Source organism: Ursus maritimus, unplaced genomic scaffold (genome assembly GCF_017311325.1).
Source record: "Ursus maritimus isolate PB19 unplaced genomic scaffold, ASM1731132v1 scaffold_12, whole genome shotgun sequence".
In the NCBI taxonomy this organism is placed as follows: domain Eukaryota; kingdom Metazoa; phylum Chordata; class Mammalia; order Carnivora; family Ursidae; genus Ursus; species Ursus maritimus.
This window is the reverse complement of record NW_024423564.1, coordinates 60008449-60026063: the sequence shown is the minus strand read 5'-3', so window position 1 is coordinate 60026063 and position 17615 is coordinate 60008449. Positions and strand designations below refer to the sequence as shown.

General features: G+C 56.6%; 1 protein-coding gene across 1 annotated transcript; it reads left to right on the top strand.

Annotated features, from left to right (window-relative positions):
• Positions 1-3946: 3946 nt before the first annotated feature.
• Positions 3947-13738, top strand: TMEM61 (transmembrane protein 61). The gene is made up of 3 exons (XM_008699157.2): positions 3947-4094; positions 7784-8133; positions 13327-13738. Exons 1-3 carry the CDS (start codon positions 4080-4082, stop codon positions 13736-13738), a joined length of 777 nt encoding a protein of 258 aa, XP_008697379.2. The 5' UTR covers positions 3947-4079.
• The last annotated feature ends 3877 nt before the right edge of the window (positions 13739-17615 follow it).

Below are 17615 nucleotides of genomic sequence, written 5' to 3'. Positions count from 1 at the left end.
GAGGATGCTGTCTGTAGGTCAGCTGCATACGTAAGCAAATAATGAGAATGCAGTGAAATGTGGAAAGATATCCATGATAGATTGTGTTAAGTAAAATAAAAGCCTATCAAAAATGGTATGCAATGCATGAGCAGATTTTTGTAAAGTGTGCCCTTTTGGAAAAGAGTTGTGGTAAAATGTCACAGTGGCTGGTTGTCTCTAGGTGGTGGTCTTGGAAAAGGACGCTGGCCCTCTGTCCTAGAAGCAGGAGGTGGAGGAGGAAGGGAGGATGCTCTTCCAAGAAAATCATGGATTCTCTCATTGCTTCTTTATTTACAGATAAAATAATAATAATAATAATAATAATAATAATAATAATAATAATAACCAATATTACTAACAGTTACTATGAGCCAAGCCCCATTACTAAGCACATTATAAAATAACTCATTTAATCCTCGTGACAGCCTTAAGAAGCCTGTCTGATTCCAGTGCTTATTTCTCGTTGCTTCTCCAAACGGCTTGGGACCATGGATCCCAGAGCAACCTGCTTGCAAGGGGCGAGGTGAGGGAGTGGGTGGACCTGTGCAGGTGACGGTGGGTTCAGGGAAGTAGTTCTCTTCTTTTACAGGCTGGATGCTGTTCCGTATCTGTGAAGGGGGACGTTCCGATTTCTTTGAACTTATCCATATATTCGAAATTCTCTACAATGTCCAGCTACTTCTACTTATTGGAAGAGCAGAAGGGAAGGCACGTGGTTTTCTTCGTGTGGGTGTGCTCAGGGCTATGGTGGATGGGTCTGTAAAGTCCTGCGGGAGCTTGGGAAGGGGGCTAGAGAGTTCTGCTTTGAGACACTGAGGAAGAGTCACCCAGAGAACGCGACCTGTGACCTGCGTCTTAAGGAAAGTGTGTGAGCTCCACAGGTGTACCAAAGCATGGCGCTGTGCTTGGAACACACTGGATTGTGACTTCGGGAGCGTGGTCTGAGGGAAGCACAGGAAACGAAGCTGGGAGATGGATCCTTAGCAGCTGGGGTCATTCTTCTGAGGGGCATGGGGAACACTGAAAGTCTTAGGTGGGTGAGGGAGCTCGGGGTGCTGGTCCAGAAGCTCAGGCTGGGGCAGCACGAAGGGCAGACAGTCTGGAAGCAGAGAGGCCAGGGAGAGGTGGTGGCAACAGCCCTGGTTGGAACCGAGGAGGGGACAATATGGCCAAAATGGGAAAGTGCATACAGGTCTGGAAGATTCAGACCAATGTGGGTTTCAGCACCTCCTGTCCCCACCCCTCTGCCCCATTTACTAGCTGTGGAACGCCGGGCAGGGCATTCTCACTCAGCCTCCATGACGTAGCTGAGGCGACAGCTAACTGGGAAAGGCACTTGGTTCGTGAGAGGTAATAAGTGGGTACAAGTGGTGGTCCCCTTCTCCACCCCCTTGACGCAGAGGCTGGTGACTGATTTTCTACTGTGGGTCGCTCGGCTGGTGCCGGGGAAAGTTCTTGTTCAGGAAGGGTCTATAAGTGTGTCAAGCCTGTGGGACGCACTCCGGTGCCCAGGCACCCTGGCAGACCCCGAGGGCTGGGACCAGAACTTCTGGGACCAGTGGGGAAGAGGAGGGCAGAGGCAGAACGGGGCCAGATCCCTGGGTTCCAATCAGGATCCAGTCCCAGCCCCTCTGGTCCTGGCTCTGCTGGGTCTGGCTGGGTCCTGAGCCAAGCCCCGTCTGGTCGCTGCCATCTGGGAGGTCACCATGGGCTAGGGGTCACAAATAGAGCCTTGTTGCCATGTGAGAGTGCACCCAGGCCAGCTTCTTGTGGGTAAGGGCTTCACTAACCCTCGCAACGACTCTGGGAAGCAGGTGCCGTGCTCTCCACTTGAGAGATAAAGGAACAGCTGCTTCTAGAGAAGGACGTGGCCAGGGTCTTCCCACCTGGGGGTGGCTGAGTCGGGGACAGAAGCCGCAACCTGTCCAACTCCAGGACCTGGTGTCCAGCCCGGGCCAGGGGACTCAGGTTTAAACAGGGACAGGGGTGTGCCCAGGCAGGGACCTCCACCTCACCAACCTGTGTCTTACCCTGGGCCTACTGGCAGAGGGGTGGCGGGGTGGGTGGGTCCTGATCAGTGAGGGGGCGCGTGCCCTGCACGGATGCCTGCCCCTGCAGGAGTGAGTCATGCTGCCAGTTTCACGCCCTCCAGCTTCCCCCTCTTCTCTCACCCCCCTGAGCAAGTCCGTGAGGGCACAAGGGGGCTGCTGGCGGCCTCTGGTCCGCGTGGGCTTGTCCCTACCTCCTGATCAAGAACAGTAAAGCTGAAGCGGATCCTGGTTTGAGGTCCGCCTGGTTCCTGTCTCAGCTCAGAGATTCTGAACTCTGTGTTTATGCAGGCTTCTCTGAGCCTCAGTTTCCCGAGACTCGTGCAGCCAGGATGAAAAGGACCCCACCAGTCAGGGGAGGCTGTGCTCAGAGAGCTCTAACGCTCTTGGATGGCATGTTTCCTCAGAGACCAGGAGTTTAGGAGCTGGGGGCCTGAGCCCTGCCACTGACCTGCTCTCTGACTCTGAGGCAGGGTTTCCCTCTCTGAGCTTTAGATCTCAACTGGACAGGCTGCTGTGACCTTCTGTGTCCCTGGGCAGGGAGGAAGTTGGTCACCACCCACTTAGTGGGGAATCCTTAGCTGTCGCAGACGGGAATCTGACCCAGTCCCCTGGCTTGTTGGAGCAGCAAGAAAAGACAGAAACAAAACCCAGACCCCAGCTCGTCCAGGAACAGTCTCCTTTTGACCTACATGGATTTTGTGAAGGTTTAACCAGCCTGTGATTTTGTCCAGCTTTGCACGTGCTGTTCCTTCAGCCTGGATGCCATGTCCCATTCCCCATGTTCTAGGACAGCTCAGGTGTCCTCCCATAGAAGACTCTTCGAATTCACGCACCACTTGGACTTCCTTCAGACTCCTAAATCCCCTGTCCCCCCAAACTGCCTTTAGCCGGCACTTGCTAAATGGCCTAGCACTTAACTTGCTCTGCTTAACTCAGTCCTGGAAGACCTGTGAGTTGGAACCATCAGCCCTCCTCTAACACAGGAAGAAGAAGGTTCGGAGAGGTTAGGTCACACAGCAGGTGGAAGGCCCTGCTCCCAAGCCCCACTGGCCCCAGCCTCTCAGGGCTGGGGCAGCGACCTCCTCTAGGCCCTGGGGGAAGAAGCGCTTAAATGCCCCCCATCATTTCTGAGAATGCCTTTCTCCTCAGGATGTGAGGTCCTGCGGGTAGGGCTTGCTCTCGGATTGAGTCTTCTGAGAAGCAAAAACCTGTTACTTCTAGGAAATATGCGGCGAACCCTCTTTGGGCCTCAGTTTCCCTTCCTGTAAAATGGGAGCGAGGAGGCATGGGCTCAGCACTTCTAGGACCCTCTCGGACTGAGTCCGTCTAGGCTCCCAAGCCTGTCCCTGTGGGGTGGCCCGAAGCGGGTGGGGTGGGGACGGCCGCCGCTCCCAGGCCTGGACACTCCCACTCCGCCCACCCCGGCTCGTGCGGTCGCTTTAAGATCGGGCGGGGCCGGGGCGCGGCACCTGGAGCCAAGGACCGGCCGTCCCGGAGTCTCCGCCCGACCGACGGCGCGCGAGGACCGGGATCGGAGGAGAGCTGGGGCGGGCGGTCCGAGCGCTAGCCCGGGGGTCCTGGGCTGGCGGCCGCGCGGGGGCGGAGGGCGAAGCCGGGCTCCGCACGCCCCTCGGCGCCCCCGGAGCGCCCCGCCTCTCGCAGAGCCCGTGCGGGGATCGCAGCCCCCGGGCGCGCTCGTGGGGTGCGGCCGGCTGACACTTCTCTGCGCCCCCTGGGCGGGGGGCGGGGGGGCGACGGGAGCGGACGAGACGCTAGGAGGCTGCGGGTGGAGTCGGGGGGCGTTCGGACACCCCTGGAAGAGACCGAGAGCCGGACCTTGGAGCTCTTGGGGGACGCGGGGAGCCGGGCTAGGGGACCGCCGCTAGGGCCGCTCCCTAACGCCGGACGCCTCTTGCAGACCGGTGGGACAGCCGTCGGGGGATCGTGCCGCCCTCTGGTTCCCGCGCCTGGACCGCGCCTGGATCACGCCTGGCCACCTGCCGCCTGATGGCTTCCTCCGAGGTGGGTGTAAGCTTACTTATCTCCCTCCTTCCAAGGCATCTAGGCTCCTCCTAACGCCGACCCTGCCTGGACGCCTTCTCTACACCTTGACTACAGTGACTTGCTCGTGCAGAGTGGACACCCAGGTCTCTTCGTGCTCTTCCTGTGTTCTAACTCGCTGGGTGGCCTTGGTCATGGTAGTCAGGGCCTCAGCTTACCTGGCAGTTGATTCGAATGGTCTGGACCACTTCCTGTTCAGATGGTTTAGTTCTCTCTCTCTCTTTTTAAGTTTTGATTTATTTATTTGTGAGAGAGAGAGCACACAAGCAGCGGAAGGGGCAGGCAGAGGGAGAAGCAGGCTCTCTGCTAAGCAAGGAGCCCCATGTGGGACTCCATCCCGGGACTTTGGGATCACGACCTCACCCGAAGGCAGATGCTTAAGGGACTGAGCCACCCAGGTGTCCCTGGATGGTTTAGATCTTACAGAAAAGTGGTCGCTGGAGTTCTCTTATTGGTTACACAGAGTGTGACTGTGCCCATTTTACAGAGGAGGGAGCTGAGGCGTGGAGAAGCTAGGCAAATTGCCCAGTGTCAGAGCCAGGGTCCATCCTTGGCCAGCTCTGTGTCACCATGCTTCATTACAGCTTGCCATCCTGCCACCTCATCTTTACAACTTGCTTTTCCCTGTGAGGCAGAGTTTGAGCTAGGGGTGCTGAACAGCTTCAAGGTCACGGAGCTTGGCCACGGTTAGAGGGAGTGATAAATCGGGTGCAGGGAAGGGCCTTCTCTGGCTCGTGGGAGGTGGGGGTGGCAGCAGCGGATGGGCTTCTGGGAGGAGGTGGTTGGTGTTTGGACTGGGTCTTGAGGGGTGGGGCTGTGAAATGAGGGCCCTGGGTGGGCACAGAGGGTTCCCCAGGATGAGGTCCCCAGGTCCCCAGGACTGGGTTCAGATTTGGCACTGACCTCAAGCAAGCTGTCACTCTCGAAGCTCCATAATGCTGTTGTGAGGATTAGGTCAGGGGCCACCTGTAAAGTGCCATGTGGTGCCCAGGCCCATGTCAATGCCCATGTCAGTGCCCAGTACATGTCTGTTGCCTCCATCATCATGTATGTAGGCCAAGGGAGAAATGGAAAGGGAAATCCCACCTGCAGACCGTCTTCATCTCTGAAGGGCAGGATTAATGGTGATTCATATTTTGCATTTTTATTCTCTTCTGTGGTTTTCTCTTTTTTTCGCAATGAGCAATTACTGCTTTTATAGAAGTTTAAAAGCATCTTAAGTTACCAGGAGCAAGTTCTTCAAGTGTCGAGAAGCATAGCAGTTTCTGGCTTTGGGCCAGGTCCTTCACCTTTCTGGGCTAGGTCTCCTTGTTTGTAAAACAGGAATTTCTTTGCCTGCCCTGACCACCCACCCCAGTTGTGGGGAGTGTGGAGAGGTGCCATGATATACCAGCGAGGGCTTATTAACGGTTACTGATTTGCTGTGAGTTTCTAAATTGTTTTTCCAAGCTGATTTCTGCAGCTTTTCCTCTTGACAGCCTCTCCTCACTGTCTAACTTTGGAGAGCGAGTCGTCAGGTTCTTTTTTCTCCCACAAGTGCCTTGAGCTGGGGACAGGAGGCCCTTGCCCCATAGACAGATTCACAGGAAGAGAACAGCAGGTAATTTACGGATGACATTTTTCTATATGCTTCTGGTGGTCTGGGGGCTCAGAAAGATTTGGGGTCCACTCCTAGAGCACCGCTGTTACAAGTATACATTCTCTTTTTGTCTCACACGTACACACACGTGTTTTTAAACACATTTGGGAACATGCCCTTTTGAAGTCTAAAGCTTCACCTTCTAGATCTTTTTTTAAAGATTTATTTATTTGAGGGAGAGAGAAAGAGAGAGTGCAAGTGGGGGGAGGGATAGAGAGAGAAGGAGAGAGAATCTCAGGCGGACTCCCCATTGAGTGCAGAGTCCAACGCGGGCTTGATCCCAGGACTCCGACTAAGATCATGACCTGAGCCGAAAGCAAGAGCCAGCCTCTTAACCAACTGAGCCACCCAGGTGCCCCTTCCCTAGATCTTGACCATTTTACTATGACCCTCGGCTCCCCCAGAAGCACACCTTTGAATGGCTGCACAGCAGGGATCATTTGGGCCCAGCACGCCTGGCTGGGTGAGGCCCCATTTGGAAGGCATTCCCGATCACTGGTCTAGGGTCTATGAGTGCCCCAGCCCCGGCCTTCACTGACTCGGATTCTATAAGAGGAGATGGTATCTCTTTAACTTCTTCTAGAAGCCTGCCAAAGAGCCTGCCCTTTATAAGGGTAAGAAAACAGGCCGGGGCAGGTGGTAAGCTTACCCCAGAGCTGCAGAGTGGGGACCAAAGCCAGGCCTCCTGTCCGTGGCGGGGTGCTGGAGCCTCTGGAATCCTGCGTTCCCTCCCTCCTCTCAGCGGGGAAGGAGGCTTTTCACATAGCAGGTGTTTACCCAGTAACACTTGCCCTCACTTAAGGGAATTTCTTCAACACACGTGGACTGAGAAGCTCCTATGTGCTATGCGCTGCGGGATACAGCCGTGAACAGGGCCAGTGTGGACCCTGTCTGCAGGGTCCTCACTGTCTGGTGGGAGCACAAGCAAAGGAGAAGTTAAACACAGACAGAGAAGTGCTAGGACCTAAGAAGGCCCCAGACACGTGGTGTTTAAGGGAAGGCTTCTTGGGTGAGGGCCAAGCCGAGCCTGGAGGGGAGATCATGTCCGGTTACCAGACAGAGAGACCAGTGCGTGCAATGGCCCAGAGGTTGGCTTTGGGGACAACATGGACGTAGGTTTAGCCCCTTCCTGTAGGATCTGGGGCCAGATTTCCTCCTAGTTTTTGTTTCTCCTGTGCATTTTTCTTTACCTGATGGAAGGAATTTGGTAGACTAAGGCGGAAACAGGAAGATATGCACATCTCCCCCCTGTAGCTGTTAAACATTGGTGCTGAGCTTGTTTTCTCAAAAGGGTTATGAATATCCCATCCAGAGGGTATGCCATGCTTTACTCATCAGTTCCCTGTAGGTGGACATTTAGGCTTTCTCCAAATTTAGGACCCTTATAAAAATAAGGCCAGGGCGGACATCTTTTTGCACAACGGGGTTTCCTGTCATGGATGTCAACTTGGGGCTCCTCAGTCCCCACTTTCACCCCTGCTCCTTTACCTGCCCTGGGTCTGTGCCTTCTTCTGCCCGCTGGAGGGAAGTACCGACCACTCTCAGGACCGTGACTGGGGGAAGGGAGCTACTGCATAACCAGCAGGTCCCACCCATGGAAGGCCTGGTGGGCCCAACAAGTGTGCCCGCTCATCCCTCCCAGCCGGTAGCAGACGGGCCGGCAGGGGTGGGGGTGGGGCGGCGGGGAGTCATACCCACCAGGCCGATGGGGCCTGGGAGGCCTGGGGGGGCCCCGGAATGAACAGAGCCACACTTGCTGAGCTCCTGCTGGATGCCAGGCATGGTGCTCGGAACTTGGAACCCATTCTCGGTGACCTCTGAAACAGCCCTACAAAGTTGGGAGTATTATCCCCCTTTTACAGATGAGGAAAACAGAGGCCCAGAGGCGTCAGATGACCTCTCCAAGGTTACACAGTGACCTCAGACAGACAGGGGAGGACTAAGACTGGGGTCTCCAGTCCCCTGGCAGGCCTCTCCCCATTTTCTCCCCTCTCCCCTTCTCCGTGCTCAGACGTGTGGTGCGAGCCGAGCGGCCCCCGCGCTGCGCTATTGCATGACCGTCAGCGGCACGGTGCTTCTGGTAGCCGGGACGCTCTGCTTTGCATGGTGGAGTGAAGGAGACGCAGGTGCTCAGCCCGGCCAGCCGGCCCCACCCACCGGGCGCCCCGTGCCTGAGGCCCCCAGCCCCCTGCTCAGGTCGGTCAGCTTCTTCTGCTGCGGTGCAGGAGGCCTGCTACTCCTCTTCGGCCTGCTGTGGTCCATCAAGGCCAGCACCCGGGGGCCTCCCCAGTGGGATCCCTATCGCCTCTCCAGAGACCTGTACTACCTCACTGTGGAGTCCTCGGAGAAGGAGAGCTACAGGTCAGCGGGGCAGGGGGGAGGTGACGGGTGGGGGGTGGTGGATAAGGCACTGTCACACTATTGGGCATTTGTGTAGCAAATTCTCCTGGGGTTTCTCCTCTGAACCAGGCCTGGCTTATGCGATGGGGACTAGGAGGTGGATCAGCACCGTCTTGGAGGAGTTTAAAGCCCTTTGACAGATTTGGACAAACCAAGGTAGTTAGAGCTGTCAGAGAGGGGGCAGATATGGGCCTATGGAGATGTGGAGAAACCCAGGAAGGCTTCCCAAAGGAGGTGGCAATTGAGCTCAGCATGGTATGCGGCAGAGTAGCATAGGGGTTCAGAGCTCAGGCACAGGAGTCAAGCCTACTGGGATCCTCCCCTGGTTTTGTCACTAACTAGCAAGTAGGAAAGTAGACCCTTCCACCCCACTGAGCCGCAGCTTACTCATCTGAAGTAAGACAGAGAGAAAAGCACAATGATAGGAAGCACCTGTATTCACCCACGTGCTGGATGCTGTTCTAAGTGCTTCTCATATATCTACTCATTTTGTATTTACAGCGGGTCTCTGAAGTGGGTCCTGTACCCCGTTTATAGCTGAGAACACTGAAACACGAACTGACTTGTCCACGGACACCCAGCTCGTGCGCGTCACAGTCAGGACCTGAACCCAGAGTCTGCGCTCTCGCTGCTCCCTAGCTTAGGGGACGTGTACCTGTAGAACTTAGCCGGTGCCTGCCTGGCGCACAGTAGGTGTGCCGTAGATGTAACTTTGGCTCGAGTGCATAAGGTAGAGAGAGGCGGTTTAGGCAGGCAGAAGAGCCTGTGCAAAGGCTCGGGGGCAGGATGGGGGCGGAGACAAAATCTTGCATTAAGACCATATTTCTCTACCCTTTTAAAATTATTGCTCCCTCTCAGGAGCCTTTTTAGGCAATCTTTCCTTCATTCCCCACCCCCTCCACGAAATGTTCATACCACAGATATACCATCTGTTTGCTCTGTATGTAATCTGTGTTACATACGTCAACAGAGTATCACCAAGATACCAAGAACCCACTTTGCCCTGTGGCCGATGCATGCATTATGTGTGTGCTTGTTACCTGTTTACTCATTCAGTCAAGTATGGGCTGTGCCTACATCTCCAGGGCCTGCATAAATTCCAGTCCTGCCGGCCTGCAACGTAAGAATCCCTGTTACCATTTCCAGAAGAAGAAGCCGAGGGATATCCAGCTCGAAGGTGGCCGAGCCGGCTGGCTGCCAAGCTGGCATCCTCCCCCCCCAGCCTGTAAGCCCTGGATTTTGGGGTAGTCGGGGCTAAGCCAGACATTAGTGAAGTGGCCTGGGACCTGGACACCCTTCTCCCCTTAGTGAGAGGGGAAAATGTATTCTGAGTTAAAGAATGTAACAAATTCTTCCTGCTACTGGCCTGTGACTCCCCGAGGTCAGAGACAATGGAGTATTCACCAGGGGCCACTTGGTACAATGGTCTGGCCTTGGTTTGACCCAACTGTTAGGGGGAAGCACAAGGCCTCGGCCTTCAGCCAATCCCCTCACTTCTCCGATGAAAAGCCTGGGTCTCAGAGAGACCGACGACCCACCTGGTCACACAGCGAGCTAGTGGTTGACTGGAAGCAGGCCAGCCCTCAGGGTGCGCTGGACGACAACCTGTCCCTCCTCACCCAGCCTGGCCTGACTGCTTGGGGTGGGTGTTGTCTGTATACACAAGTGTGTTGACTCAACAGGGTCGGGGCCACGGTGTGTGTGTTGGGGGGGGGGCAGTTGGCCTTTATTCCCAGCAGGGCCAGGGAGAAGCCCAACCAGGACAGTGCTCATGGCCCACGAGGTCCGGAGACCCAAGTCATAGGTCCAGAACGAGGATGGCCGGATGTCGGGGAGGCTGCTTCTGTGAATGACTTTCTTGTCCCTCAAGCTGACATCGCCCAGCCCTGCTGCTTGGTGAGGCCAGCCTCTGGCCCCCACGGGGAGGCTACTCTGCTGGTGGCTGGACAGGAGGCCTCCCAGGGCCCCCACCCTCAGTGAGCCCAGCAGAAAAAGCCTGGGTCTATTCAGACATGAGGGTTTCAGCATGTGCTCTTTCGTTGATAAGCGGTGTGTCCTTGAGCCTGTTACTTGGACTCTCTGAACCGTGTCTATGTCTTCGTCTGTCATCTGGCTGTGCCAGAACTCTCCCGAGATGGCTGAGAGGCTCGGGTGAGGTGATGGATGGGGAAGAAGTGTAGACCCCGCGGGTCCGCACACACTTTAGCTCTGCTGCTGGGCGTGACTGTGCTCTGTAGCTTGCCGCGCCCTCCGGTGCCCACTAACTGATTTGAGCCTCAGTGGTAGGAGGTAAGCGTGAGGATTAGGCCCATTTTACAGATGAGAGAGCTAAGGTGTGGACAGATTAGGCCTTGGGATGGGAAGAAGGGTGATAGGTGCAGTTGGCTTGAGCTTTGCAATTAGACAGGGCTGGGGCTTTGCTGCTTAGTTGCTGCGTGACGTTTACTTCCCTGTACAGTGGGTGAGAGCCATGCCTCCAAGCTTGTCACAGGCATGCTATAGATTAGGGAACTTACACACTGGGCAAATAGTAGTTCATCCTTGTCCCTTCCCTTCCCTACTGTGGCTGCCTGACTCAGCTGAAGGGTGGAAGAGACAACGTGGGGCCCAGGTCTCTTGCCCCGACAGGGCTCCAGAGAGTGGGGCAGGCCCTAGCCTCCGTGGAGCTTGCTGTGCCCGGGGACCACAGTGGCAGGCCTACCCCACACACTTGCAGGGCGCCGTATCCAGAATATTCCACAAATGGAGCCACACATCTGGAAGTGTGTATGATATGGCCACACTGCATGGGGCCTCATGGTCCCCACGTTCCCAGCCTCTGGACCGTGGGTATGGGATGTAGGGCTGGCTGGGCCCAGCTGGTTACTAAGGCAACAGCAGGTGGCATGAGGGCTACCCCATGCCTGCCCTGTAAGCAAACTTCCTGCTGTGGGGTGAGCTTACCCGGCACCTGTGTCCTGCCCTGCCAGCTGTTGCCTGCTCGGGTGATTCCGGGCGTACCCCAAATCTGTCTCCCATCTCCAGGGCTTGGAGAAACAGGGAGAGGCAGGGGTGTGGCTGGGAGGGGAGCGGGGCAGAAGACATAGGGCTCTGGAAGCTGTATTACCTGCATTTTTCTGAGTGTTGTCAGAGCTTTTTCCATTGTTATCCCCATTTTACAGATGAGGCGAAAGAGGCTCAGAGAGGCTGTGTGGACAAGGCCTGGGTCACACAACAACCCACAATAGTAGAATCTAGCTTGCTTGCTTCCAGAAGCAATATTCTTTGCCTGCCCTCACATGCAAAGGCTAGTGGGAGCTCAGAGGAGAATGAGACCCCTTATCAGCTTCCTCAGCTGCAGGGCTCCTGGGCTGTCGTCCAGAGGAGGAGGTCTGTGAGAGAAGCAGGCAGCGACACTGGACAGGGAGCCCAGATTTGGCTCGTGGCTGGTGCCCTCCGTCAGGCTGGCACACAGGCTGGGGGTCAACCCTGGGCTCCCCATGTGACGCTGTGACTGGAGCAGCAAGGCTCCCTCCCCAGTGGTCGCTCTGAGGGCTGAGGTTGGCTCAGGCTGAGAAGACACGTTGTGCAGAAAAGGGCCATGGCCGGGCAGGTGATGGGTGTTCCCACGTGGGGCGGCACCCGGCACAGTCTCCCACCAGCCCGCAGAGTGAAGTTCCCTTCCCCGCCTCTTCCGACCCCCAGGGCCTGCCTCCTGCCATCTAGACAGGCAGACCCCCTGGTGTGGGTGGAACTGCTTCCCCACCCGCTCCAGACGGATGAGCTTGGGCAAGCGACAGCCTCTCTGAGCCTGGATGGCACTTGCCATGTAGGGGATCTGTGATAAGTTTTGTTCCCCACACCCCTTCCTCACAGAGACTTTCGAGATTTGGTTATTGGCTCCTGTTTATGGAGCGTGCTAAGGCCCCTTCCCCTATATTTTCTCAATTCATCTTCATATAGTCCCGTGACCTAGGTGCCATTATTGTCTTCATGTTATAGATGGGGAAACTGAGGCGCAGATTAATGGAGTTACTGACCCCATGACCTTCCACCAAGAATGGGGCAGAGCAGAGAGTTGAACTAGCCAGTGCCCAGACCCATAGCCAGCCCTCAAGCCCGTCGGGGTAGGAAGCAACCTTCAGGATCACCTGGTCAGCCCCTGTATCTGGCAGCATCATCTCCAAAGCAGAAACAGCCCAGACCTAGGACCAGAGACACTCCCACCGCCAGGGTCCTGAGAAGGGAAGAAGCACTAACTTCCCAGAGGTGACCCACCAGGCTTCCGAGAGGACTGAACACCAGCCTCATTCTCATCAGCATTGTAGCTAGGATACAGGTAACCTGTTTCTGGAATCTAGCCCGTGGAGCCTGGTCTGAGAAGCCTCACAGACCCGGTCTCTGCCTTGAGTCCCTGCAGGGTAGTTCCTTTGTTGGAGGTAGGGCAAGCCACAGGAAAGCCAGGCTGTTTACAGATAGATGTGGCTGACCCGGTAGGTAGTGAGCTCTCCATCTCTGGAGGTATGCAAGCAGAGGTAATCCCTTGGCAGACTCACCGTATGGGGCCTCAAGCGTCCAGATGGGCAGGAGAACTCATGTCTCCCACCCTGCCTTGAGCATCCACAGCTCCAGATCTGGTAAGGGATATTACAGTAAGCTAGAAGCCTTCTTGCCTATGAACCATCACTCCGTCTTTCAACAAACATCCCCAGACCCCTGCCCTCAGCCCCTGGATGCTCAGAGTCAATGCTTGCCCTGAGGGACAACTTTAGGCCCCTGGTGGGGTCAGTGTAGTGACAGAGGGAGAGAGGGCTCTGGGATCCCAGAGCAGGGAGCAGGAGCTCCGCCGGGGGAGGGGCCAGTCAAGAAAGCTTAGCAGAGGAGTCTCACAGGATGAGTGGGGACTGGCCAGCAGCGGGGGATGGACTGGCCCTGCAGAGAACTGACGAGGTGCAGTGAGCCTGTGTGGGTCGCTAACCGGATGGGCAGGGAGGGCTGCGGTTGGCAGGGCTGGCTCAGGCCAAGCTCCAAGTGTGTAGCCGGGGCGCTGGGGGGCCCGCACAGGCTTTGGACCAGGACATGAAGTCCTCCCCAGCCCCAGCCTTCCTTGCTCTTCTCCCGGCACGCACGAGCTTTCGCCCTCGCCCCTGCTACAGCCACCCTTCTGTCCTGTAGGCTCCCAGAGCTGGCTGCCATCCCCACTTACGAGGAGGCCATGTGCTGTTCGCTCGCTGAGGGGCCCCCGACACCAGCCACGGACCCCGTGGAGGGAGGCCTGAAGGACAGTGCCTCTGGGGATGCCCTGCTCGGGACCCAGGCCCCCCTGCCGCCGCCCAGCTACGAGAGCGTCATTTGTGCCGCGCGTGGCGTCTCTGGAGAGACAGCACCTGGCACCGCGGGCTCCTGCCCAGGCCGGGCCCGGACTGCGGGTGGGGGGGGGGTTAAGGCTCCCGGCCAACTCGGGAGCTGGGGACAGGTGATGGGCTTCTGGTGCATGGGGCCTGGTACGCGGGAGGCACGCGACACACGTCTGCTGCCGACTGCTCTTGTATTTACCTATTGCTGTGTCACAAACGGCTTCAAATAAATCCATTTAATGATCTCTCGTGACGCTGTGGGTTGCCTGGGCCCGGCGGGGTGGTTCTGCAGCGCACGGAGTGGGGGGCTGCAGTCGGAGGGCCCGGCTGTGCCAGAATGTCCAGGACGGGGCAGTCAGACGGCTGGCCGTTAGTGCTGGCTGTCAGCTGGGAGACTGTTGTCCAGCTGAGAAGGTGGGGGCGCAGAGGCCGGGGCAGGACTGGCCCGTGGTCCCACACTGAGTTCATAATCGGAAGAATGTGGGCTCTGAATTCAGACCGCCTGGGCGTGGGTTCCACCTTGTACCGGTTGAGTGACCTTGAACAAGTGGCTTTGCCTCTCTACCTTGGCTTCCTCGGGTATAACATGGGAATCGGGAGTGACAAAGGCCCAGCCCCTACCCCAGGAGCTGAGTCGTGAGGAACACACGAGATGACAGCAGCTGGCGTTGTGGATTCACATGGACCCTGCAGGCACAGTACTAACGCTTCAAATGATAAGTGCACATCTTAGCCCAGCAGCAGGTGTCTCTGAGAACTCAGTGACTGTCAGCTTTTGTTAGTAACCCCCCTCCACCCAGTGCTATTTTGGCCTCTGCTCCCATACCTCCTGTGACAGGGAGCTCACTACCTAGCCTTACTTTCCAGATATGGCAGAGATGTCTGTTCTCTGCCCAGCTACATTCTGCATCCCTCATTTCCACCTCACCCCATTCACAGATGAGAAAGCCAGCTCAGGGAGGTTAAGTGACCTTCCCAGGGTCACACAGCAAGCAGAGATTCAAAGTCCTGGGGCTCCGTCGGCTGGATAAGGGCGGCATTCCCTGCGGCCTACTGTATGCCCGGGCAGGCCTCTGCATTGTTTCACATCGTCGTGGCTGCTCTGCTGCAGGTGCTGTTCCCATTTACCAGGCGAGGAAACAGCCTCGGAGAGCTAAAATCTCAGAGGATCACGGCAGGGCCAGTGGTTTCATTCAAACCTGCCTGTGCTTCCCTCTCTGGCCTCCCTCTCTTCTGGAACTTCTATGCATCTCTCCGTTCCCCAATATCAGTCTCGAGTCTACCCGTTGTAGCCCCTGGAGTGACAACAGTGAACAAAGCAAAGTCCGCAGCCTGCAGTAGCGGGAGACAGACTAGAGACAGGTAAATAATGTATCTGGCATGATAGATGGGGCTGCGTGCTACGGAGAAAGATCGATTGGGAAAGGCAGACGGGGACCCCCAGGGGGAGGGGTGCTGCCTCTTTAGATGTCACAGCTGGGAGGCATCAACGTGAAGACAGTTCAGACAAAAGCTTGAAGGGGGGGTCAGGCAAACGTCTGGAGTAAGAGTTTTCCAGGCAGAAGGAACAGCAGGTGCAAAGCCTTGGGGTGTCTTGTGTTCTGAGAGGAGCACGGAGCCAGGTAGAGTGAGAGGAGGCAGGGCAGGAGACGGGCTCGCGGGGTGATGGGGTGGACGGCAAGGGCAAATTATCCAGGGCCTGGTAGGCTGTTTTGCGGTCTCTGGCTTTTACTCTGATAAAACAGGGTGCCCTTCCATGGTTCTGAGCAGAGCAGTGACATGGCCTGACCTGGCATTTGGGTTGAAAAGAGACTTCAGGGGACAAGGGTAGAAGCAGAGACCATTCAGGGAGACAGATGATGGGGGCTGGGACCAGAGTGATGAGCAGTAGTTGGGGGTGAGAAGTGATTGGATTAGAGGCTTAGAGGTGGAGCCAACAGGATATGGGTGTGAAGAGGAGGTAAGGGTGCTGGCCAGGATATCCAGGTGATGGCCTGAATAAGGCTGGGAGGAAGGAGTTGACATGGGAGGGGCAGATCTGAGGAGGCAGGGGAGGAGTGTGCAGGGTAGGGCAGCGTAGGGACGAGGGTGTGCATGGAGTTTTAGCTCCAGCCATTACTTACCCCTGGGCCTTTGCACTTGCTGATCACTTTGTCTGAATTTTTTTCCTGCCCTGACAGAACTCCAAATAACCTCACAAGGATCCCTTCTATGAATCCTTCCCTTCATTCCTTCCATTTCCCCAAGTCTATCCCTCTCTCTGCTTTGTGCACGTGCTGGGCCTCACCCACGGCTCAGAGCCTTTACCTTACTGTGCCCCAGAAAGTAGGACCAAGTGCCATCACTCTCTGAAACCCCATATTTACCGGAGTGCCTCACGCTTCAGGGCGTCCGGCATGTAGTAAGCGCTCAACAAGAGACGGAGTGGGGACCTGTTTGAATTCCTGGCTCTGCTGTTTACAGGTTTTGCGACCTCGGGTAGCTCACCTTGCCTCCACGAGCCTCAGTTTCTGCGTCTGTCAAACGGGTGTGGTCTTTCCCGTCTCTGCCTCTGAGGATCTTGCGAGGATCCTGAACAGATCCGAGAGGAAGAAAACAGCGGTTTTAGCGCGCCCTCTGCTGGAAGATGAAACCCCCGACCCGCTCCTCCCACTGTCCCCCGCTTGGCTGGGAGCGAAAGGCCGCGCAGGCAGGCGGGAGGGGAGCCGCGGTTTGGGGAGGTACTGGCCAGTCCCTGCCACTCCCCAGGCTCCGTTTTCTCACCTGTGAAATGGGCGCGATAACCGCGGGCTGAAGGGCGGAGACGCCTGATGGAACGCGTGGGCGTGTGCCTTGCAGAGCGCGTGCTACGATGGCCACCAGGGGGCGCGAGAGGCTCCCGCTGGACCGCGACCGCGCACATCCACTCACTCCCCACCGCCCGCGCCAGCACCCGCCAGCGCGGGCTGAGGCCCCTCTGGGCCTCGGTCTCCTTTTCTGGCGCCTGCCGCTTCCATTCCCTGAGCCTGTATAAGATGATGATAGTCATGCTGCCCTGGAGGGTCCAGCCATGTTGACAATCAGATCATAAGGCACTTGTTCCTCCATTAGGTCACTTCCCAGCACAGTACCTAGGAGGTGGCCTAATACCACTTCCAAGGCACAGGGGACAAGTCTCAAGCCCAGAGTGGAGTTTGAGCTCCACCAGCCCAAGTTCACCTGTGGAATCAAATGTGGATGTGACCAGGTGACTCTCAGCCCTTCCTGACCCCTTAGCAACCTCTCACTGTGAGGGTCTCCTGAGCTATTACAGGGGACCCCCCACCCCTCCCCTGCGAACTGTAGAGTGCAGCCCTGCTGGATCTGACGGCTGGTGAAGGAGAAACCGCTGCTGAGAAAAGTGTTTGTGAGCAGGAACAGAGCGTGCGCGTAGGTGTGGTGCCCGGGACAAGCACAGCTCATGCTGGGGAGGAGGGAGAAGGTGGTGGCGACAAACAGAGCCCCCCCAAACCTACTAAGTCAGGATGCCAGATCCTGTGGTGACAATTTAACCCTGTAAAAACTATAAAGTTACCATCTTCCTTTAGAGATCCCCATGGCCTTCATTTTCCTATAAAACTGTAAAGGAATCTGATTTTTCCCATCAGCCCATCGTCAGGACAGAAACTCCACCCTTAGAATGCCATTCTTAGGGTTAAGGCATCTTCTGAGGGTAGGAGGCTGGGGACTCCCTGTCAGTCATTCACACCCCACAGGGGCATCAACACACACAGACTGTCTAGGCGACAGCTCCTTGGGAGCAGGTCTGGGGGAGCGCAGAGTATGAGAAAGGAAAGAGGAACCCAGGGAGGCCAGGCCTGGAGATGGGGAGGTGCGGTCATCATCCCCATTGTACAGGAGAGGAAAACTGAGGCACAGAGAGGGAATTTAATCAAGAGTACACTGCCCCTCGGCAGAGGAGCCAGACCCCGTGCTCTGGCCACCAGAGCCCAGACTTCTAACTTTCATCCGCGTCAGGCGGTACCACGTGGTGGCCAAGCGCACGGCCGGTGCCTTCCAAGTCCAGCTGCCCTGCCGTTTCTACCTGTGTGACCTTGGCACTTGACCGACCCCCCCCCCCCCCCCCCC

What these genes read in the sequence shown, in the direction of transcription:
- TMEM61 (XM_008699157.2), top strand. An exon ending in TCGGAGAAGGAGAGCTACAG is followed by an intron (nt 8,134 to 13,326) that starts GTCAGCGGGGCA and finishes TCTGTCCTGTAG; the next exon opens with GCTCCCAGAGCTGGCTGCCA.